The sequence below is a fragment of the Akebia trifoliata genome, chromosome 5, assembly GCF_017979445.1.
Source record: "Akebia trifoliata isolate Shusen 1 chromosome 5, ASM1797944v1, whole genome shotgun sequence".
In the NCBI taxonomy this organism is placed as follows: domain Eukaryota; kingdom Viridiplantae; phylum Streptophyta; class Magnoliopsida; order Ranunculales; family Lardizabalaceae; genus Akebia; species Akebia trifoliata.
The window spans coordinates 3021614-3046977 of NC_141379.1; the positions used below are offsets into that span (position 1 = coordinate 3021614).

The 25364-nt window shown below is 33.2% G+C and overlaps 2 protein-coding genes across 4 annotated transcripts in view; both read right to left on the reverse strand.

Annotated features, from left to right (window-relative positions):
• LOC147401003 (uncharacterized) overlaps window positions 1-20087 on the reverse strand; it is a 53374-nt gene extending 33287 nt beyond the window's left edge. Inside the window, exons 1-7 of one of the 3 annotated variants that reach the window (XM_086442105.1) lie at window positions 20031-20087; window positions 15619-16112; window positions 13685-13834; window positions 12505-12612; window positions 11289-11336; window positions 10753-11192; window positions 6959-7701 (exon numbers count right to left, since the gene is read on the reverse strand). In XM_086442105.1, coding sequence (XP_086298231.1) covers window positions 7531-7701; window positions 10753-11192; window positions 11289-11336; window positions 12505-12612; window positions 13685-13834; window positions 15619-16030 — 1329 coding nt within the window. In that variant the 5' untranslated portion in view covers window positions 16031-16112; window positions 20031-20087 and the 3' untranslated portion in view covers window positions 6959-7530. Of the gene's footprint in view, window positions 1-6958; window positions 7702-10752; window positions 11193-11288; window positions 11337-12504; window positions 12613-13684; window positions 13835-15618; window positions 16113-16293; window positions 16492-20030 lie in introns of those variants that run through there. The other 2 variants (XM_086442100.1, XM_086442101.1) reach the window with 2 other exon arrangements.
• LOC147401007 (uncharacterized) lies at window positions 189-4880 on the reverse strand. The gene is made up of 7 exons (XM_086442099.1): window positions 4765-4880; window positions 4007-4501; window positions 3487-3636; window positions 3104-3211; window positions 1946-1993; window positions 1259-1695; window positions 189-1026 (listed from the first exon to the last, which is right to left on the reverse strand). The coding sequence occupies exons 1-7, from the start codon at window positions 4874-4876 to the stop codon at window positions 433-435; spliced, it is 1944 nt and encodes a 647-aa protein (XP_086298225.1). The 5' UTR covers window positions 4877-4880; the 3' UTR covers window positions 189-432.
• Window positions 20088-25364: the final 5277 nt, after the last annotated feature.

Below are 25364 nucleotides of genomic sequence, written 5' to 3' on the forward strand. Positions count from 1 at the left end.
GGATTTTTTAGTGCTTTGAGAAGATAATTTCTTCTCAACGTAAAATTAGTTTTGAACTAATAGAATGGAAATCCAATTAATAGTAATGTATCCAACACACAATGCAATCTTCAAAAGCATGAATCGACTTCACTTAAGGCTTTGAAACAATCATACTTCCAGTTAGATAAACTCAAGGAATGACAACCAAGAATAGGACCGCACAAGCAAGAGATTAATAACAATAATAATGAAAAAAGTGTACAAATTGCAATGGACTTTTCTAACCTCAAAACGATGTTAACCATAGGTTTCTTCAGAATCCCAACGAATATTCTCCCATCTTAATCTTGGCTTTGATGTAGCGCATCAAATGTCACTTAAGAATAACACATCTTACAGTTGTATTTATAGGACTAACATAAGACATAGACACTTACAGTAATTAAACATTTAAAGATTGAAGACATTAGAACCATATGTCGAGCGAATTGCTTCGACAAAGAGGGGAAATTGGAACCAAGCAAACAATGTTACAGGGACACATGTGAGTAATGATACAATAAGGGCAATTGATGCGAAATGGTGCCCAAGCATGATAAAATGGGTGGCACTAAACGTTACCATCATCGCGGCTATAGAGACAAATAGCATGGCAAGAGCCATTATCAACTTCTGAGGTAGAGACTTGATGAAGTCTTCTTCAGCGTAACGAGATGTGAGGATGGATAAGAAAATCAACACTGAAGTCAAGGAAGAGAAGAGTGCTAGTGCATTTGATATGGCAAAAACCATAAACCATTTAGCTTTTAGAAAAATAGGGGTACCACTATCACCATTGTTACCTCCTGGAACTGTAAAGGCTGCAGTAAATACAACCGTGGCAATGAGAGTGGCTACAACCATGGATGATGATGCCATATCTTTCATCCACTTCTCTCCTTTCTCAATCAAGTCCTTATGCTCCTCACTAAACAAAAGTTTGGGTCTTTCACCATTTTCGTTTTTGCCTTCTCTATATGTGGGTTGTACAATCTTCTCGACCTCCTACACAACGAAATGTGAAGCCAAGTTAATAAGAATTATTATACCCATATGATGAGATGAAATCCCATGTACTATTCAAACAAAATTTTAATTCCTTGGCGAATTGAATTCTACCGAATAAAATCTTAAAATAAATTAAGAATATTAACACTTTGAGTCTAGATATTTACATCAGCCATTTGAGATCTAGGCTAATTTTCATATTTTTAGCCACTATAGGGAAATCTCTCACCTGATACCATTGAAGCTCTCTTTGCATTTGTAGTGCTGCACCAGAGACTTCACTGAGTTTAGAGGCAGGTCCACGCATTGCTGCCTGGTGTAGTATGTTGTTCTGCTCATTATCTACTTCAGCAGCCATAATGGTAAGCATTCCCATCCCTTTTATATAGTTGAAAACTTTTTCTTGACGATGTTTGATTGCAACATGAGGAATGGTTTGTAAAGTCTCTGAGTGTTTGACTGTAAACGCACTAGGATTAGTCTCAATGCATGTGGTTAGAACTTCCACATTTCCATACTCTGCGGCTACCATTATTGGGAAAAGTAATAAACTATTCATCTCCGATTGAGTACCCAAAAGTGACACATGCGCACAAATGCATTTGACTAGTTCCAAGGCTTGGGCATGCCTCAATTTGGTGTCGTAAACTTGTTTAATGCCTGGCACTGCGACCAAAATCAAATCAACCAAGATCTAATTATTCGTTTTTTTTCTTCTTCTTTTTAATTAGGCAAGTAAGTGTGGTTAGTAGTCAACATGATGAAAGTGGGTTCAACAAGAATTGAACGTAAGTTGTGGAATGAACACTTCACATGCCTTTATTATCAACTTAGCTAAGTAGGCAACTTCACTGAGATTAAGTATTCATGCAAGGGGGAAAAAAATTCAAGCTTAACTAGTGGTGATGTTGCATACCTATTTGTTTTGCGGCATTCCAAAATGGTCTATCCAACCTTTGTAGCACTGCCATACAAAAACCAAGCTTACTTAATTTGACATAAATTTCCCAGTTTAATGGGATAGCGCCAGTGCTAGAAGCAGGGAAACAAAGATCGAGCTTCGACAGTTATGGATCGTTACACGGAGATCGAAGTTTTTCTCCCAAGTGTAACATCCATGAAAATTTCAAGGTCATGAAAGTCCATGAAATATTTTAGAGGATGTACAACATATTGAGAACTGAACTTATATTTTCTAACCAAACTTCCTAAGCATGCTGTGATTCCTGTATTTTCTCTTTTTAAAACCAACTTATTATGTTTCCTATATTTTTCAAAAGAATAAAAAAAAAAAAAAATTGAAATCGTATATTTTTTTTTAAATGTTATTTTTATGAATGATTTGATGTATTTCAGGCATATTTATTTCATATGCCTCTATGATCTAATGCTCTCCCTCAAATTCATAGGGTCTAACATCTACATGAGATTGAAAATTTGTAGTCACAAATATTGAATTCCCTCCATATTGTAAGATCAGTTTTAGTTTAAAATATGATTTTCAATGAAGATTCATCAGTTGCACCCTGTTGGTGAGATGATTTGTATAGTAATTTTTCTATGGGAGAGAGATGATCGACGATATACCCGTATATGTAGAAGAAAAGAAGGATGTGCGACATGATCAACTTAGAATGCCCATGACTAGACCATTATCGATTTAGGCTCCAATAAACTAGTAAACAGGCTCAGTGTCGCCTCCTCGGGCTCATCATTGGTTATAACTTCTATTGGGCCTCTATAAGCCAATATGAACGCGATCGCTAACACTATAGATTCAGAGGCTCAAAATAAAAACTTGATCATAATGGATTCATAGACTTGTGATTAACAATAAGAGCTTTATCACTGAGGTAAAAAATCGTCTGTCCACATTCTAAATCACTTTTGATGGAGTTAGAAGGTTCAGATTGGGCTGATTTTTTGTGAGGACGATCTCCTCATCATAGAGATCACCCTCTCAAAATATCAGCTCAATCCAAAACTTCTAACCCATATTCTGAAAAATGATTGTTTTTACATATGTTTTTACTTATATCCCTTGAACGCTCCCAAATTAAGAAATGCAACATACCATGATAAATGTGGGTTAAATGTGCGCAGTCTCTAGACCCCGGCGGTGGATTCTCCATGTCTCCACTTCTATGATAGTTTGCAATGGAAGCTTGTTCCACATGAATACCTTGACAACAACTTCGAATTAGAGGAAAGTATGAAGCAGGTAAATTTTACGATATTAGTTTTTATAAGGAATTGATTTTGCCCACCATCTTTTACTTCTTTTATATCTCCAAATAAATTTTTCACTCTAAACTGAGTTTGAGATTTATCATTCCCTTTATCCTTATTCTTAGAAACTTATAAGGAAATTCTATACCAATACAAGTTTTTCAAACATGAATGAATAAGAAAAGAAGCAAAAAATATAAAGGATGAGATATGGATGGAGAGACTAACATGAATAGATGCAACGTTTCCAAAAGCCTAGCCGACTTCCGCTCTTGAAAGCTGATGGCCTTCTTGCCAAAACAAACAATGCTGCTCCAGGAGAATCATCAATAGTTGTTGCTAATTCTGGGTAGTGGTGGACTAGATGCAGTGCCACATCTACACAAACAGAAAATTGATAGTTAGTTTTGGCTGACATGGGAATAGATATTCCTAGTAAACTTGAACACATTCAAAAGTCGCTCAATGCTTTAATGATCTCGGCCATTAATTGAAGGATTCCGATGACTCATGGGAAAATCACATGATCATATCCCAATTGCGTAAACACAAATTCCAACTTTTGGGATTTTACTTGAGATAAGCATCCTCGAAATATGTGTAATTCGGATACATATAAACAGTTAGATTTCGTATTTTACACTGTCGGGATCATCTGTTTTCTCATGAGTCATGAAACGCGATCCTTAATTAAAAACCTTACAACTTCGGGTTGCAATTGAATCATTTGTCTTGGCACAGAACATACCATAAAAATCGGCTGCAATTACAGACTTGAGAAGGTGAAGACCGTCATGGCCTCGAAAAGGACTATTATTAGGAGGATCTTCCTCTCTTGTTACAGAGCAAAGATACCAAACCATGTCCTTATGACCGAGTGTAGCTGCTGGAATGAGTGGAGTATCTCCCATGTTACTACGTATCAATGGCAAGTCGGGGTTCTTTGTCACAAGGGCAATTGCTGTCTTGGTTTTTCCCGACATAGCCGACAAATGAAGAGCAGTAAAGCCCTCATCATCTTGCAATGCCAACTCATCTTTGGGCATCAACTGCACCAGCTCTTCCACGAACAATGCTTGACCCGACATGGCCGCAATGTGGAGAGCAGTTTGTGATCCATCAGTGATCCTTGCAACGCTAGCGTTGGGATCTAATCTGAAGAAATTTTTGGCTGTTTCCCAATCTCCTTCAAGTGCAGCTTTGTAGAGAGGAATGTAGTACTTTGGGTCTTTGAGTTCCCTCACTATCAATATAAATATATTAGAACATTCTAATGCTTGAAGGAAGATTTTTTTCTTTTATTTTTTCATGACGAGTTTGTGTCTTAGCCCATTTGAACAAGTGAAAGTATTTCATATGAACAAAATTAGAAAATTAAATGTTGAGAAAAATTACTGGCCACTGTAATTTAATCTTTCAAAACGTGATAAATATGGATTAAAATGAAGTATGATTGAAGAGAAAGAGATAAAATAATCAGAAAATTTATTTTAAGTGTTTATGTACCAGGATTGTGAAGGTTATCATGACCATGTTGGGACGAGGAAGGGATAGATGGTGGGGATGAAGATGCTGGTGCTGGTGCTTGTGCTTGATCGTGTTGGGGCGAGGTAGCCATTTGTGGCAACATGTGTTGTTGGTTTAGTTAGCGATTGGCCTACTATATATATATTAAACATTTGGCAATAAAATCATAGAAAATTTCTTAGCAACATTAGTAAAGATTTTTCAACTAACTTTTTTATTTCTTAAATGACCTCTTATTTTAACTTTTTTGCTTTATTTTAAATATCTAAAATATCCTTTCATATGTACAATGGTTTAATAATCCACGCCCATCTCAATTTCCTTCTATATATAACCAAGATCTCCACAAACTGTTTTGGTTAGACTAATTATAAGTGTAATGATTTTCTAACTCAACTCCAAGAGATTAACTCAAAAACTCACTGATGTGGCATGTGTAAGAACTGTAGATTTTTTCTCTCAGGATACACAATTGCACATCCCCATAAAACATGTGCAGTTGTATAAACTGGCACACTAAAACTGACGCGATTGAAATGGCATGTGCATAGAATCACAAATTTTTTTTCCTTGTGTATCCTAAAGAAAAAGATCTGTGGTTTTAAGCACATGCCACATCAACCACATTATTACCGCACCAGTTTTGACATGTTAGTTTACTAACTAGGTTATTAAGTTGTGGCACAAAAATTAAGGGGCAAGAAAATCTTGTATTACGTTTTTCCTGTCCATTCTACCGAGTTATACTCACAACAAAGATAGTAGTAGAGAAAGACAATGATGACCCTAGGCTCCCTTTCGGATAATTAATTAATTAATTAATTAAAGTTTTGCCCTTTGAACGTGAAGAACCAAAGATAAAGTAAAAGAAAAGGAAAGCTTATACGCAGTGGGACGAAAGAAAAAGAGAGGAATAATCTTTATATGCCTAGTGGGCAAGCAAAGCTCTTAAGGAAAATTTGTCATTTTTTTTTAGTTGCCGTCTCCCCCACCCAACACAAAACACACACACACACACACACACACACACACACACAAAGTCAAGCAAATTATTCCAAATCTTATTTTTTTCAACTTCGTTATAAATTATCCTAGTGAATCTATTGTGGTACATTCTTTTTTACCATTGCTTGAACTTTTTGACCATACGACTGACCATGATAATTGTTGTTATAGAGAATAAGATGCATTGTCTCTTTATTAATGGAACTCATCACAAATGGAAGATTGTGATAGAAAACAATATCTTTAGTAATATCAATTAAGATATTTTACATTAGGAAATAATAAATATCCTATTAGTGTTTCATGTTTTTACTAATTGATCTCCCTACACTACAAACTCATGTCTCCTGATCTTAATTATCATTTTGTTTAAAATTGATCTCTTCAACGAGAGTTTTTCTATTCAAGTCAAATGATCCTAATTTGTATGCTTTTGGGAGAAATCATGATGGCCCTGATCTAGTGATCTACCAATTACGACAAACTAAAAAATGAGCAAGATGCGCCAATAATAGGCTTCACAAAAACGATCATGAAATTGCGGGAGGGCGTTAGTAAGGGGTGCAACTTGGTCCAATTCAAACCAAGAACTGAACCAAACCGATAGCTTTGGAATAAGTTGCGGTTTGGTTTTGGGTTTAGAAAATGAAGAACTAATGAATTTAGTATGGTTTTCGGTTCAAGACTTGCTTAATCAAATCGAATTTAGTTTGATTTGGGTTGATTCAGTTCTATTGGCATTTCGGTTCGGTTCGGTTCTAGTTCTTATTTAGTTCGATCTATGTTGGTTCAGTTCCGATTTAACCACAACTGAACCGAATTGCACCTCTATGGGTTAGAGAATAAGATACATCATACTAAGATGCATGAGATACACTGTATCATTGTCAATGTATCTCATCGCGAATAGAAGATGAATGATACCTTTAGTAACATCAATTAAGGTATTTTACATTAGCTTAATTTTCATATCTTGGTTATTGTAATATTTAGGATTCATGTAATGATCATCAAAGAAATTATCAATAAAATTCTTATTTTTAAAATCATGGCTAAATAGGCCCAAAGCAATATGTCACACTACTATTTTAATTTCATTTTGTCTTGATACCCATGATCAACCTATCAAAAACATAGCTGAGAAAGAACTCACAAATTATAAAACATGCATGAAACAATGCCCAACTCTTTCGAAACTCAAGATGACCAGTGCCACCATCAAAAGCAAAACACAAAAATGAATAACAAAAATTACAATAGCATTTAGCAACTGCCTCCAGGAACTAAATGAAGACTTAAAACGTTAACTCCATTTAAATTATTAACGATTGAAGACATCAGACCCATATGTCGAACGAATTATTTCGACAAAGAGGGGAAGTTGTAACAATGCAAACAAGGTCACAGGGAAACAAGCTAGTAAAGCTAAAATAAGGGCAAGAGATGCTAATCGTTGTCCAAGCATAATACAACAGGTGGCACTAAACGTTACCATCATGGCTGCTATAGACAAAAATAGCATCGCAAGACCAATTATTAACTTTTGGGGTAGAGACCTGAGGAAGTCTTCTTCAGCGTAACGAGATGTGAGGATGGATAAAAATATCAACACTGAAGTCAAGGAAGAGAAGAGTGCCATTGCATTTGATATAGCAAAAACTGTAAATCGTTTGTCTTCTAGAAAATTGGGAGTACCACCATTGTTATTACCACCAGGAACTGTAAAGGCTGCAGCAAATATTACCGTGGCAATAAGGTGGCTACAACCATGGATGACGACGCCATATCTTTCATCCACTTCTCTCCTTTCTCAATCAACTCTCTGTGCGTCTCAGTAAACAAAATTCTTGGCTTTTCTCCAATATTGTTTGCTTTTTCCCTATAACTAGGTCGTACCAACTTCTCCACCTCCTACAAAATGAAACACATATGACTCCAAAATCATAAATAAATATTACTATGTGAGATGAGATTTTATGTTCCATTGTATCTTTGAAAGATCTTCTATTATCAAAGAATAGAGAATTTACCAATCAATTGGCCCAAGGATTAGCACACTATTACTGTTGTTTCAAATGTATATGATTACAATTACATAGAAACTCTTAACCTCAAGACCAATCTTAGTTTTGATTGGCCAATTGAATTCTACGCCTAAATTATTCAAATAAAGCAAGAATATCAATCACATTAAAGAAATTCAAGAATCTGAGTTTGGATATATTAGCAAGGGAAAGACAAGATAGGGGTCTTTTTTAGATCAAGCATGGTTTAAACACTCAATTAAAAAACAATCAGTATAGTAGCTAGGGTCTGTTCTTTACAGAAGCCAACTCCAATTCTAGAAGCTCAGATCCTGAAAAGCCACATCCAGCAGAAGCTTGTCGTTACAGAAACACATAAGTCAGAAATTGATGTTCGTTTGATAGTTTTTTATTGCTGGATTCTGATAAAATGACTAGAATACCCTTAATGTTGATAATGCACAAAAAATGATCAGAATACCTTAATAAATATATAGTTACACTAAATATATATATATAAATATAATAAATTTATCTTAAAAAATTATAAAAATAATTATTTTTAATTTAAATAAATTTATAAAATTTATAATTTATTGAAATTTTGGCAACATCTCATCTTAAAAATGGATATATGAAATTTTCCTGACAAGAAAATACCTGCATACATAGCCCTTTTACAAGAAAAATTCCTTTTTATAAACTATAACAACTACCTATAACTTACTTTTAATTTCTTATAAGCTAACGTAAATACCTTCTTAAAATACCCCTCCACAAATGTGGAAACACCCATCATCCCTTTGAAACAAAAGATGTGATTTTAAATCACCAAGCCCAACAGAAACTTCCACTATATCAGATTGGACGATATGTGGTCATAGAACAAGTTATACTATACGGGGAAAAACTATAACTTTTCCGTTCAAGTGGTCATGAACAAATGCACATTAGAGATTTCTTCAAACAATCTTAAGATCTAAACTAACATACTATCAAAATTCTAATAAAATCATCAAAAACTACAAAGAATAATGTCTATGGCTTCACACAACCAACCAACTTCACAAATTGTAACTTTATTTACTGGACGAAATATTATCATAGAAAAGATAAAATCTTTTAAGACCCAAACTAACAAAATATGAAAATTCAGATAACACCATAAAAGCAGCAAACAACATTGTCTATAGTTTCACACAACAAAAAAATTAGAACTTTACAAACAGTAACTTCATCTACTTAACAAAATGTTAGCGTAGAAAAGATAAAACTTTTGTTAGAGAGCTACTATCGGCACCCCAAATATTTTGCTTATTATTTTCTTAAATTATTTATCACACCCCAATTAAAGATTAAAACACACACTTACAACATTACAAGATTTTAGCTAAAATTATAATCTCAACATTACAAAACATATAACACTCTTTGAAATAATTTCAGTAGTTGTTTACAATTATGATTAGGCTCATACAAAATCCTAAACCCAAAAAAATAGTAATCTAGCTATAAAAAAACTGATCTATTGGCATCGCAACTTTTACTTAGTTCGTAGGTTATACAAATGATGAATGCATGTTTTGGGTTTGAATTGAAAGATTTTACAATTTCAAAACGCTTTTTCTGATTCAACAGAGCCATCCAGTTGCAAGTATGTGACATTGCTTTGAAGTAAGACTCCAAATATTAGATAAAACTGTGGGTGTCAATAAACATTATGAAGTTGATTTACAGTTATAAAATCAGATTAGGAAACATACTCAACATCTATAACCCAAGTAATATAATATTTTAGTTATGTTCAGAAATTTTTTTGTTTCTTACATAAAAATGACAGACACAAATATTTAAGTAGATCTATAAGATGGAAGTCTATCCTATGATTGCAAAGCTGTGTTTAGCAACTTGATAGTTGGATCAACAAACTCATGAGTTCGTAGGTTAAGATCCCTTCTAATAAACTACCAAAATTCCAATAAAATCATTCAAACCAGCAAAACACACACTATAATTTCACACAACCAACAATTAAAACTTCAAGTGGAAGAAAAATTGAAGAAGGCCAGACCTGAATGGGGAAGAGTTGGGTAATTCCTCGTCGAGAGAGCGTGGAGACAATCTCTTCCGAAATCCCGAGTTTGGAGACGTCAAGAGGGTTACCTTTTGTGGAAGAATGGGGGCCATTTGTTTCGGTGGTGATGGGGAATCCAACGAAGGAAGAGGAGACATGAAAGGTGGTTGGAGAAGGAGATTGAAATTGGGGAGAAATTGGAGAGGAGAGATGGTATGAAATTAGGATTTTTGTAGAGAAATGTTGTTGAAGGTAGAGGAGAGAAGAAGATGAGCATCACCATTAGAAGAGGTTGAAGAAGAGAGAGTGAGGATTTGATTTTTATGGATGAAATGAGTTTCTGCAACAGCCTGAACCGTTGAAAATTTAACAAAAGAAGGAGGGCATTAGGTAATTTCATCTGAACCGTTTTACAGTAATGGGCTTCGCGCAAAAGCCATTTGAAGAAGCGGGCTGAGGGCGACTTCAATAAAGAGTCGTTTTTGGGCTTTATTTAAAATCTGAGGAGCGAAAGAAGCCCAAACGAACATATTTCGCCGGGTTTTTTGGGCTTAAAAGTAAAAAAAGCTGGAAAAGCCAGCTCCAAAAATCCAAACGAACAGGCCCCAAGTGTTTGACACCCAGGACTTGTTCTTATTTGTAGAAAATAACAAAATATTTCTTTATTGGGCTATTTCACTGTTTATAAGGACTCTAGGTATCACAAAAAAAACATAATTATTTTACCTCTTTTTGTATTAAAGTTGAAATTTGAATTCAACATTGACAGTCCCATTTGGTTGTTTGTAGTAACTTTTAAATACAAAAATAAACTAAAAATAAACATAAAGTAATTTTCATGTTTTAAGCCAGAAAATCTCTCACCTGGAACCATTGAAGTTCTCTTTGCACTTGTAGTGCTGCACCAGAGACCACATTGAGTTTAGAAACAGGTCCTAACTTTGCTGCCTGATGGAGAATGGTGTTCTGCTCCTTATTGATACTACCAGTCAACACAATATTATTTGGACCCATCTCTCGTATGAGGTTGAAAACCTTTTCATGTCGATACATGATAGCAATGTGGAGAATGTTATTGTTAGTCTCTTTGTTTTTCACTAAACTCACCTCAGGGTCAATCTCAATGCATGCGGTGAGAACCTCCACGTTTCCATATTCTGCGGCTAGCATGGTAGTTCCTTCTAATAAACTACACATCTCCTCTCTAGTATCCAAATGTGAGACTTGTGTACAAAAGCATTTGAGAAGTTCCAAGGCCTGGGTATTCATCACTTTGGTATCATAAATTTTTTTGATGCTGGGCACTGTGATTAAAAACCATATAAAATAAGATCTAATCATTCATGGAAGAAAAAGGAAAAAAAATAAAGTAAAACAGGGGTGTTGATAGTGTTGCATACCCAATTGTTTGATAGAATCCCAAAATTTCCCATTCAACCTTCGAAGCACTAACCATAAAAAACAAAACTTGCTTTATTAGAAACATGGATTTATATTTTTAAGTTGTTAATTAGCAGAAGAGGAACTACTTTTATAAGTCTTTTGTTATGCAAGCAAATTGTATTAAAAAAATAAACATAATTACAAATCTTTGAGGGAATACTCCTATAGAACCAAATGGATTTCAAAACAAAGGAAATCCAAATCAAGGACTAAGAAAATAAAATGGGCAGATCAAAGGAATTGAATTTCCCTAACACACTAAGATATCTTCAACAAATAGAAATAAACTAGATTCCCTCAATAACAAAGAGATTTATTATCTTGGTCTGTATTCATATTCAATGTCCCATTTATACACCCCTTCAGTGTAAATCATCCTTTTAAGACCACTCTTCAATTCCTTCACCAATTCTTAGGCTTCCTTTACTTCAGATTCACTATCTGGATCCTCTTCCCTCACTAAGGCTTTGTCCACCTCTTTTTGGGTCGGTTTGGCAGTAGTAAAGCTAGAGTTAGTTCGTCTCTTGGTCTAGACGTAATGATTTTCATTTGTAATGCCCGTTTGCCTAGCAAATTGACTCATAAGATTCTATATGAGAGAAACATGGAGGATTTTTTAGGACAAAAAAGACCCATTATATTTGTTTATTTTCTCTACATTTAGGAACTTTACAATTTCCCCTGCATTATTTAGAATTTTTTTTTTTTTTCAAATCTCTCCTTATACTTAGATTAAAGGAGCAAAGTGATAAGGTTTTCACAAGTATTTGCAAATACCTTTAATCCATCTTAAATACTCAAAGAAGCTTTTAAGAATATGAGATGTCAACCAAAGAAGAAAAAGTCGTGCCGGAGTGACCTCAAGATTGGACCTCACATCACACATCTTGACGTGAAAGTGGGTAGGAACCATAGATGCTTTTTCACTTGTTTCTCGAGGAAAGTATCTTTGGTTCCCATACACTTTCACATCAGGGTGTGCGATGTGAGGTCCAATCTTGAGATCACTTCAGCATTATTCAAGAAGAAATTACAAAAATATTGTACAAATTGCTTCACAAATGGAAGAAAAATTTGAGAGAAGTTAGAGAATGTAGCAAACATGTACTGTTAGAGAAACCCAAAGGATATAGTGGGGCAATGATAATGCAAGTAACAAGAACTACAGCATACCTTGATTTATCTTGGCCATGTTTGTGTATTCTCTAGTGCTCACTGGAGGATTCTCCATGTCCCCACTTCTATGGTGGTTTGTGATGGAAGTTTGTTCAACATGAATGCCTTCAAGACAACATGGAAATATAGTAAGTATTAAGTAGGTAGCTTTTTACAATCATGTTCTTTGTGGAAATTATTCTTTTCCAACCATTGTTTCATTCTTTTTCACTTAACTGGACCTATTAAAAGATAAAAAAAGGAAATCTTGATGAAGTGAAATGAAGTTGAATGGCTGAGTCTTCGCTCGGTGCTTAGGCTTCTCATGTAAGAACCTCTTCAAAGGAGGTGCAAGACACGTATCCGTAGAATTGTTAGATGGGAAACCTCTTGTTTTCAGGGCACGTAGGTCGTTAAATCACTGTGCGGATCAATGTCAAAAAGCTATCAAGAATCAATCCGAGTATCAATCATGAGTTGTAAAAGAGAAATATTGATGATGCAAGTTTCAGGCTCTGAGAAGCCCAATGAAGGAAATCCGACAATGGTGATTATGAAGAAAATGCAGTGAGATTCAACTAGAAATAGTTTGAATTATAAGTTGGTTCGAGGTCTGTTAGGAATTTAAAAAAAAAATCAATTGATCCTAATTTTTTTTTTCAAAAATAGGTGATTCAAGACTTCAAAAAATCAATGAACATTCTAAATAACTACTTCAAATTGAGCTAAAAACGACTGCACTGTAGCTGTCGTTTTTTAAAACACAACGGTCTTGGGCCATCGTTTTTAGCGCAATTTGACTTAGTTAATTGAAAATATTTAGTTATGTGAAAGACAGACTTCTAATGATATACCCAATGAGAAGGAAAGTTCAAGTTAAATGTTCTAAGAGAGCAGAGACAAACACCAAGAAGAATTTGGCTAAACTTTTTTCTTTTTTTTTTGACCGGTCTGAAAACAGATGTAAGTCGAATTTGGCTAAACTAGTGAGAGTAGGTTTGTAAACATTTAAACTAACAAAAGACAAATGACTTCAAACATAATTGAAGGGAGGAATATAATTTTGCTTCTTATAATACCTTATTCAATCTCCAATTTACTGCCAATTAATGAAAGTTAAGTAAAAATGCTCAACATCAAGTTACCTCCAGAAAAGAAAAAAATAATAAATAGTGAGAAATATAGATGACATACTAACATGAATAGATGCAGCGCTGCCAAAACCCTAGACCACTTCCACTCTTAAAAGCTGAAGTCCTCTCAGCCAAAGCATGGAGTGCAGATTGGTTCCGTTGATCTATAATTGTTGCTAAGTGTGGGTAAAGCTTAATTAGGTACAATGCTACATCTGCACAAAGAGAATGTATTGTTAACTATGCCCAGTGTATTTGTTTGGTTATGTTATTCTTGGGCTTTTGATGAAGGCTTTGGGTTGGCTGTCAGTGACAATTTATACAAGAAGAGTGCTGAAGTGACCTCAAGAAAATACCTCATATCTCACTTTTCTAACGTTGGAGAAAATATCTCATATCTCACTTTCTGACGTTGAAGTGTGTAGGGATCATAGATGCTTGTTTTTTAAGTTTTTCACTCCTATCTCGATAGGAGTGTTCCACATCAAGAAAGTGAGATATGAAGTACAATCTTAAGTTCACTCAACACGACTTAAGTTCACTCAGCACGACTTTTTATGTCATGTTAGTAGTTGGGATGTGCAAAAGCACATGTATAACAAAACTTAGGATCTTCGTTAGATAAGTTTTTTTTTAATAATTAAAGTAAAAATTTTAAATATTTTACATTAAAAATTATGATTTAATATGTTGGGAAAGTATTGTTATAATTTAAAATATTAATAAGGGTATTTTGAATTTAACGAACATCTTATCACAATATAATATTGGATATTGAAATGGGTATTGTTATAATTTCAAGAAATTAACTTTAGATAACATCCTTATCTCATTATGACACTGAAGATTAAAGCACATGTACGTGGCATGTGCTTTTATTCTTATCTCATTATAATATTGGAGTTTGAAATGGGTATTGTTAGTAGGTGGAATGTGCAAAAGCACACGTATAACAAAAATTAGGATCTTCGTAAGATAAATGTTTTTTTATAATTAAATTAAAATTTTTTAATATTTTACATTAAAAATTATGATTTAATATGTTTGGAAAGTATTGTTATAATTTAAAATATTAATATGGGTATTTTGAATTTAATGAGAACCTTATCTCAATATAATATTGGAGATTGAAATGGATATTGTTATAATTTCAAGAAATTAACTTTACATAAGATCCTTATCTTATTATGATATTGAAGATTAAAATGATATTTTTTATAATTTTAATAAATTAATTAACATGGTTATTAGAGTTTTATTTGATTTGATGGAAAATACCTTAATAAATAATGAATTTAAAGTATTAAGAGCGGTTTTTTGAAAGAAAATTTTGGCGTCGCCTTTTCATAGAAAGGATATGGAAGGAATTTCTAGTAGTACATTCTCTGATAGAATTTAATTAGCAAAAAATTGTGCCATTTTATGTGAGAAAATAGGAAGAAGGGCAGTTGGCTCCCCTTTTCCTTTTCTTTCCTTTTTTTTTTATTTTTTATTTTTTTATTTCCACGCCTTTACTAATGAGAAAAGCTGGAGTAAAGGTGCTTGGACACCAAAATTTGAGTCATCATAAATGCCCTCACTTTTGTATTTAAATTTAATATAATTTAAGATATTTTGGTAAAAATCAAGAAAATTGCAATCTATAACTGTATAATCAGGTTGCTTAGTTTTAAAATTTGCATAAATATCCTTTCTATTATGTAATCTTTAAAATCCTTTAATCATTATTTTAAATTACAAATAAACCCTTTTTATATATGTGTGATTGCACATGCCACTTTCTAGTATAGTTGAAAGAGAGATTTTTAATAGAAAGCAGTTGATGAGTGTCTTTTGGTCGGAAGATAGGTTTTATTATAGCAAAGGATCCGTAAATAAGTAATAAACTGTTTTGGTGAAATTTTGTTGGTCCAAGAGGAATATTAATACCTCTATTAATGATCTCAAGACAGACATATAAAAAAAAGAAAAAAAAAACCTGATTTGAAAACTTAATTACCATAAAGATTAGCAGCAATTATAGTCTTGAGAAGCTCAACACCATTCTCTCCTCTAAAAGGACTATTAGGATCTTCATCTCTTGTTACTGAGCAAAGATACAACAACAAGTCTTTATGACCAAGTGTAGCTGCTCGAATTATTGGTGTATTGCCACGATTGGTACGCATTTGTGTCAAATCTGGATTCTTTTTCACCATGACCTTTGCTAATTCTGTGTTTCCAGCTGCAACTGCTGAATGAAGAGCGGTGTAGCCATGAACGTCTTTAAGTGCCAAGGCATCTTTTGGCATCAATTTGACCATCTCTTCCACAAACAATATGTGTCCTGACAGGGCCGAGACATGGAGAGCTGTCAAAGAAATACTGGAGATCCTAGCAACCACTGCATCAGGATCTTTTTCGAAGAACATTTTTGCCTCTTTCCAATCACCTCGAAGTGCAGCTTTGTATAGGGCGATGTAATACTTGGACCCTTTTTATTCTTGATCTCTTCTGCCCATAGTAAACTTTACAAATTAATATTGAATTATTGGATTAACATATTTTATTTTTATTTTTCTGGAACAAAAATGAGCATTAATCAAACATGATAATCAATCATTTTAGAAAAAAATAAAAAAATATTGAAGAGAAGATATATACTATAAGAACAAATCAAAGTGAATTTCATTACCAGGTTGTTATTAAAGCAGTGTTCATGTTGGGATGATGATGTTGAGGACAATGGTAATAATGATAGTTTGTCTTCAGATATGCTACATATCTTTGTGGTGTTCTTGTTGGCAGACAATGTTCTTCTACTTTCATATTCTATCCTGAATTTTAAAGGGACCACTTAGTTGCAGACCTATTATCAATTGCGCTCCATCCCTTAAATCCCTCTTGCACCCCATTTGTATGATTCCATTAAAAAAAAAGGTTGCATCTGTTTTTTTTTTTTTTCTCCTTTCCTTAACCATGCCTACAAAAATTATTAAATTATTGTTAAATCAGAAATTTTTGCAAAAAAAGACTTGGACCATTTTTTACCAGGTTCCTATGGGATTTTGGTTGGCTTTTACTATAGAAAATTACTTTATTCAATCAGTTAATCAACAAATGGTACGGAAATCAAACTTTCATTCTAAAGACAACATGTGATGTGTGAAAAGCTTTAATGGTCATGGATTCCTGTTATGTTCATCTTCATTGCAAGAGAGAAAGAAAAGAATGAATGAAGAGTGCAACTAACATAACCTTGTGGGTTTAATGACATTCAAGTTTGAAATTCTAACACCAACTCTCATCAATTTCAAAATAGAAAGTTTGGAAAATCGGTACCTTAAAGAGAAGTGCAACTTGTATTTTAAGAGAGACTTAAAAAAAGTATTTTCTTTTTAGTTGGGGTGCAACCATCCATTTGTGTGTGTGGTTCAAAATAAAGTTATTTATTTTCTTAGTAAATGTTTTGAATTGTATTTGAAAAAAATATATATAAAGATTAAAATAGATTTGTTATTTTTTCTGAGTGTTCATTGATTCCAAAATTTGATCTTTCTTCCTTTGAAAATTAAATTTGCAGTCTCAAGGCAAAACACCTTCATAAGTTGAAAAATAAAAATAAAAACGCGTGTACACTACTACATAAATCTTGATGTTCACCCCCTTGAAATGTTTTGTGGTGTACTTTTAGTTGCCGACGATCTTATAAGCCAACCTCTTCTTGGTAGACCAATACACAAATCAGCTTAGGTTACTTCTACTATTTACAAATAATTCTCAAGGTTGATTCCTGAGCTTTCGTTTGATCACTTGTTCATGTCTATAGGGAAACCCAGTATGTGATTTCGCTCCCATAAAAGTATCCAAAAGTAACACTTGCGTACACAAACATTTGAGAAGTTCCAAGGCTTGGTTATGCATCAATTTGGTGTCATAAGCACGCTTGATGCTTAATTAGTACTGCCATGTAAAATAATTTTGGACTCAAGTAAAAAATTATTTTTAAACAAAAGAGTATCTGATTACATAATTTTTGAAACACCCTATTTTATGTGTTAATTAATCATGTTGGTTGCTTTGAAAAAAAATTACAATAAAATCCAGACAAAGTGGTGTTTTAAAAGTTTTGAGAAACAGATTTGAAACAAAATATATTCTCAACCTTGATGGAATTTCGAACTAACGGAATTGTAGTGTATACCATCAATGCAACCGACTTTAGCATTTTTCTAAGGATTAATAATAAAAAAATTTAGAGACACATTTTTCTCTGGAATCCGTAGCATCTCAACCACACATCTGTTCGATGGAATGGGCTGAGGCTAGTGTTTTCAAAATTTTATTAAAAAACACAACTTACATCTTTGACGATTAAAAAAATAATTCTTATTTTTATTCCCGATTTTTCCATTTTTTTTCACAGGGAAAAAAAAAACACTTTCTTATTTTTAAAATGTGGGATTTGATACATAATATTTGGGGATTCATAAATGTAAAAATCTGAGATTTGATGATAATAACTTGATTTTATTAATTTTCATTAGATATATATATTTTTCATAAATTTTAATATATATATATGGGAAATGTTCAGCACCCTAAGTTTTACCACACACTTTAACAAACGTTTTTTGTCCTACATGGGTTAGAAGTTTTGGAATAGGCTGATTTTTTGTGAGGATGATCTCTATGATTAGAAGATCATCCTCCCCAAAAATCAGCCCATTCCGAAATGTTTAGCCCCATGTTTACACGTTGAAAAATTGTGGACCGTCCTTTTTTTGTAAATCATTTTTGATTGGGTTAGAAGTTTTGGAATGAGCTGATTTTTGGTGAGGATGATCTCCTCACCATAGAGATCATCCTCACCAAAAATCAGCCCATTCCAAAACTTCTAACCTATGTAAGACAAAACACGTTTGTTAAAGTGTGTGGTAAAACTTAGGGTGCTGAACGGGACCCTATATATATATATATATATATATATTTTTTTTTTCAAAGTGAAAAAACATTTATTATTCTCTGAACACCTCCACGTCAACTCAGTGTTTAATACAGTATCAGTGCAGTCACTCTATGACCACTCCGAAAAGAACTATATATATATATATATATATAATATATCTTCTTATATATAAAGACTTACCTCTCTTTTCTTGGCAAGTCTCCCCCTTTTTTTTTTTTTTCAATAGCTAAAAAATTCTTATCTCTTCATATCTCGTCAACATGATCACCATTCCAATGAATCTCTTCATCATCAACTAATTATGTTACGTGCCAGACATAATATTCCCTATCTAATCGTTTAAGGATCCCCATTCTCAATTACCAAAGACTTCTTAATAGGATCTCTCTAAGGTGGTCGATACATTCCATCTTCATAGGGTCTAGAATTCACCACTTTCAATGTGATGGATGCTTGATCCAAAACTAAACATGACCTTACTGTTACATAGTTAAAAATAAGAGTAGTACGTGCTGGAGTGACCTCAAGCTAGAATCTCATATTGCACTTCTTGATGTGAAAGTGTTTGGGCACCATAGATGCTTTCACGTCAAGAAGTGCTATATGAGGTTCCAGTTTGAGGTCACTTCAGCATTATTCTAAAAATAATAATGGCCTAGTATAACTATTAGTCATCTAGTTGATAATCCCTAGGCACTAAATACGATAGTGGTGATGTCTTACTCACACAATAATTTTTTCCACAAAAACAATGCTTGGGAAGAATATTTAGTAATAATACCTATTTGAAAGGTGCCTGTAAGGAATTCAACCCAAAATTCCCAACCTGTGAGAAACAAGAAAATAGAGAAAAAACACACATGTCGAAAAAGAAAATAATCACACGCACAAGACAGTATTTACGTGGTTCGGCAATTTGCCTACGTCCACGGAGTTGTAGAGATTTCACTATTTCGAGAAGAATTACAAAAGTGCGGCTCCAGTCTCAAAGACGACAACCAACCGGATCAAAATATAATTAGGCTCCACAAAGTCCAACAGTGCCAACTTGCTAAGTTGGTTAAGATGCAACTTGGTTACAAAAATCCACCCCGGTTAACAAATAACTAACCACTAACATGCTTGCTTTTCAAAATAAATGAAATTGAAAAAACATCATTTCAAGAAAAATATCTTTGGAAACAAAGATGGTAAGAGATCTCCTAGTATTTAGGGTCTAATGGTAAGAAATCTCTTCCCATCTCATTGGTGTCCAATGCAGTTGTTAACTATATTTTCCTCTAAAAAACTTTAATTTTCATTTTACATGTCGAAATGGCCATGTTGTTAGAAGTCTATGAATTCAAAATCAAATTTTATGTGCAATCAAACAAATAAAAATGATTCTTCAATCAGGTTAATCAAATTCAAATAAATATGGATAAAATGCTAATATAAAAAATAACAAATAAAGTTTCATTTACCTCCGGGGGTGATGTTATCTTGATCCTGTTGGGATGAGGAAGCCATTTATGTATTGTACATCTCATTATCGATGATGTACTTAAATATTCACTAAGTTTCTTTAGTTTCACTCTTGAATCAATACTTTTCTTATTTTTATGGGCTATAATGGATTCTAAGATGGTCCACCATTTTATCAAAGTTTCACAAAAGTAATAACAATCCAAATTCTTTATATATATAACAAATCATTGAATTGTTGTTGCAACTTATAAAATCAAACTGTTCTAAACGATCAGACCTGATGGTATTGATGACTATGATATTAACTCAATTGTTGGGCACTCAAATAAAAGCTCATTGATCGACACCAAATATCATGCACAAATGCTATATGTTTAGTATTTTCTCCTCGGATCGGACAAAGGTGAAAGATCACATTTAAGCCATCTAGAAGATCTAGCCAAGCTCGTTGATTTATTTGGTTTCTCACCAAGTATGCTAGAAATCCAAATGAGGTGCCCTTCCCTCCAAAAGAAATTTATTATAGGATGAAATAAATTGTAATCATCGAGCCTATTGAGCGTGGTGCCTTCTTTTACACCATTGCCCTCTTGAACTATTTGGTCCATCCTTCAGTGGTCCATGTTTCATTTCTTTTTATTGGTAAATTTGGAGTTAGGAGGATCTCACCCGTCATTAAAAAAAAATGGAATGACAATCATCGAAAATTAGATAAATAACAATCAGATTGCTTAGAAGTTTGTTAGATGAATGCAATAAATCAATTTGAATGATGAATTTAGATATTCCCAGTATTTTCACTCTAGCACGACTCAAATGATCATAATCAGGATATTGGAGTTTTGAACTCCTGATAGAAAATTTCCTATTTACCCGGTCAAATGATCATATATAAGTGGGCCCCGGCCCAAAGGAATGTCAGATGCTTTTTTCTTTTTCTTTTTTGCCTTGTGTTGATCAACACTAAGAGAATGTTTGATTGCACATGAAAAATATAGTGAAAAATCAATTTCCATGAAAAATGATATTTTTCATGTGTTTGATTGCATTTTTCCATGAAAATTGATTTTTCACCCTGATCAAAAAGTCTACTAAAACATGAATTTCACTTTTCCATCCATATGGGTGAGAAAGTGAAATCTTTCTAAAATTTCCATCCCCAACATATCTTGTTCTTCTTCCCCACTCTTCTCTTGTTTCCCTCCCAAAGTATTTTCACTCCAGCACAACTCAAATGATCATAACTAGGATATTGGAGTTTTGAACTCCTGCTAGAAAATTTTGTATTTACCCGGTCAAATGATCATAGATAAGTGGGCCCGGGCCCAAAAGAATGTCAGGTGCCTTTTTCTTTTCTCTTTTTTTTTTTCTTTTTCTTTTTTCCCTTTTTTTTTTTTTTTTTTTTTCCTTTTTTGCCTTGTGTTGATAGACACTAATAACAAACTTCCTCTTGAACATTGGGGGGGGGGAGGGAGCCAGTGGTAGTCAACCTGATGTATGTTTGGGGTGGTATATTAACAACCTAGTTATTACAAATCTTTCTTTCTTAATGACTCTCACCTTGATAAAATGTCAAACTCAAATCGTCAACAATTCAAATCATTGAGATCTCCATTCAAATCGTCAATCTTGAATTGAATCCACAACCTATAGTCATTTTGCAATGTGTCCAACAAACTGAGCTACAAGTCTAAACCTTGGTCGACTATTTGAATTATTGATATCAATGATTTATGTTCAAATGTTGATATTGATGATTTATAATTATTGATTTCAACAGTTGTAAAAGGTTGACCTTGATGATAGGATCAAAGGAATTATCAATTTGAATCATTGATGTCAAGAATTGAAATGAAAGAGTCATGAGTAGGGGTGCAACTTGGTCCGGTTCAAATTGAGAATCGAACCAAACCGATAGTTTTGGGTTGGTTTGGACCAAGTTACGGTTCGGTTCTAGGTTTAGAAAAAGGAGAACCAATCAATTTGGTTCTATTCCGATTCAAGACTTGTATAGAACCGAACCTAATAAAATAAATAAATAAATTTATTTAGTTATATGAATTATTTTAAGAGTTAGGATGTAAATTAATCACTACTTTATGGATAAGTTCATAATTTTTTTAATGAATAGATTAATGATTTATTGTATAATTTTTTTTATTTTATTAAAAATATGTTGTTTCCAATGAAGGTTATAAGATATTGACAAGTCATGGAACCGAATTGAATCATACCGGCCTTAGTTTGGTTTGAGTTGGTTTGATTCAAATTCTTATCTAATGGAACTGACTTATGTTGGTTCGATTCCAATTTAGCCATAGATCGAACCGAGTTGCACCTCTAATCATGAGGGTCATGAGGAGGCACGAAGAATGAAAGAGTTTACTAACAGGACTATCAAGTTACAACTCAAAAGTTAGGGGGTACTTAAAAAAAAAATCCCTCTGTTAGGGTTCATTAAGTAATTTTCCTTTTAAATTCTTGCTTCAACTACAAACAAAGGAATGGAGAAAGAAAGTGATGATCCAAGGCTCACAGGGATAAATAAATTCATAAGAATGGTTGCTCTATGTGCAAGATCAAATTAAGAAAGAAAAAGAAAGGAATGCTCTTTATAAACCTTGTGGGTCCGCAATGTGCCTGTCTTGTGAGATACTTATCCTTGTTTTTCTTTATTTTTCTTTTTCTGAGTATTTTAGTGGGACAGAGTGACAGACCACAACATCAAGCACTATTTACATATTCTCTTTTGACATTGTGAAAACTCTCTTCAAATCTTTTTTATTGAAGGAATATTTTTAAATAATTACTGGTATTTTACTTTATTCCATAAGTTACAGATTTGTTTTCCTCTTCATTTCATTATTATTGGTATTTTACTTTATACCATGAAAAAGTTGTTGAATTAGAAGTAATTGTCTCCAGGATTGCAAGCTGGGTGGGCTGGTCCGAACTCAACCCGATTGACGGACGAGTCTGGGCCAAGGTAAGTAGAAGATTGGGTTAGAATATCTCAACCCGACCCCAATTCAAGTGAGGGATCGACAATCCAACTCAGCCCAAATTCAATGTCTATATACTAATATAAAAATATTTTACATTAATAATATATTTTTTATACAACTTTTTTTATTTCATCTTATTATTATGCTTGTGGACAATTGGATATTATTAATGTGGACTTTGGTTTAGTATGATTTTTCTAAATATTCTCTCCATGATGGATTTGGAGGTTTTATGTGATTTATTTACTAGCAGTTTTATTTTTTTATGTTGCATTTTCTTAAGATATAAAATTAATTTAATGATTAAAATGAAATTAAGGTTATTCAACGAGCCTAACTCGTCCAACCTGCCCAAAATTACCTTACTCGAGCGAACCCCCAACCCAATTTTAGAACATCAAGCTTGGATTAGTGAGCCTAGGTCGGATGATGGGGTTGAGTTAATTAGCTTGGGTTTCGGGTTCTACCACTTGGGTTGAGCCTAGATTTACCCTCCAAAGTGCTAAGGTTGCAAACCTAACTGTGTCTACACACGGTTATCAAATGATTTGGTAATGTGATATGGTGGTTGTATTGTCAACCATCCAATTTTATTGAGATATGCAATGTTTTGTGATCATATAAATTATAATTTAAAAAGTAGCAAAAAATCTGATTTTTAACCATTGGTATGTTTTTCTTTTTTTATTTTAAAAAAAAAATATTAATAAAAAACACAAATTTACATATATTAATTAGAATTTTATAAACCATAGATTATCTAAAACGAACTTGATCTAATGGTTGAGACCTTTGTCTACAAAATATTAAAAAATCACAAATTTTGTAATGCTAATAGAACTTTATAAATTGTGTTCACCATTATTTCATAAACTAGTCACTAGAGTAGAACGTATTGATCTTATATTATGTTTAAAAATTTGTATGATCATCGAAATATTTGGGCTTTTATGTGTTTATTCAACATAGCGATGTAATTTTTCTTTCTTTTAATATATTTCCTCTTGCTTGCTTAGCCCCCCCCCCCCCCCCCCCCCCCCCGCCCCCCCTCTTAAAAAAAAAATAAATAAATAAAATAAAATGTAGTCAATGTTTACATCAAAATGATAAAAAAACCCTTCATAAAAAGGTTGATACACACTTCAAAATATTCACAAATCCTTTTTAAATGTGTTGTCAGACGTTTTGGGTTTGATATTATATCGATCACATACATAACATAGTGTAATTTTACTTGGAATGATTTGTCAACACTTGGAAAAATGTATGTCAATGTTGTATGATAGATATATTAACACTTAGAGAATAATATATCAACACTATGTGTTCGTAGACTATTCACAAACAGATAGTTAGAGTAAAACTTATTAATATTTTGTCATGTCTTAAAATCAATATGATTATAAGAATATAAGGGTTTTTTCCTGTGCTTATCCAATGTAAAAATTTTATCAATTTCTCTATCAAAGTAACATATACTTCAGAGAAGGTTGATATACATTTCAAAGAGTCTGTAGACACCTATTTTTGCGTAGACCGAGCCCGAGAGCACCAAAAACATTCCGAGAATGAACTTGGCTCAAGGTATTTCAAGAGGATTTTAAAACATAATTTTCAAGTAGTCACAAGGCTCAAAGGTCATTTTCAAAGTTCAGATTTTAAGTCTGGTCGTGAGTGAACCATGGCCAGGCCATTTTTTTATTTTTTTGCTTGGTTGTACCTCACCTATCAAGGTGATTTTTTTGCCTGGTCAAGGTTGACCCAAGTCCAAAAGGACATTTTGCCTAGTACGAAGGTCATTCACGGCCAAGCATAAATTTGTTCAGGCCTTGGCTTACTTAAGGCCAATTTTGTTAGGTAATTACAAACTCATGTGTGTTCAAATTTTATTAAGAGAAATTACATTTTAAAACCTCTTCTTAATACTTTTCCCTAAAAAATTCCCTTATTTATTTATTTATTATTTTACCATTTCTTTAACTCTCCAATAATCCCACTACTTTGATCTTCTTGTAATTAGTTAATTATTTTAAGAAAAAACCCTTAGTTAAGTGTTGGTTCCCACATGAGTGCTACTACCTCCCTAATCTCACTATGTTTAGTCTAAATAGAGGGATTTTACTCTTGTGCCCATCCTCTTTAACCTTAATTCAAGATAATCTCATGGCATTCAATGAAACCAATTCAAGAGGATTTGACTATTTTTTCCAACCTATAGAATCTTCTAGAATTTGTGAACAAAGACTCTCTTAACGCTAGATTGTTAGAAAGTTAGCTAGGCTAAATGTCTAGGATGTCCGAAATTCTACCACCTAATTACATGTC

Coding starts and splice junctions, on each gene's coding strand:
- LOC147401007 (XM_086442099.1), bottom strand. CDS start 4,876: ATGGCTACCTCGCCCCAACACGATCAAGCACAAGCACCAGCACCAGCA. Junction 1,994..3,103: donor TTTAACCCACATTTATCATG/GTATGTTGCATT, acceptor TTTGTATGGCAG/TGCTACAAAGGTTGGATAGA. Junction 1,027..1,258: donor GAGAGCTTCAATGGTATCAG/GTGAGAGATTTC, acceptor TTCGTTGTGTAG/GAGGTCGAGAAGATTGTACA.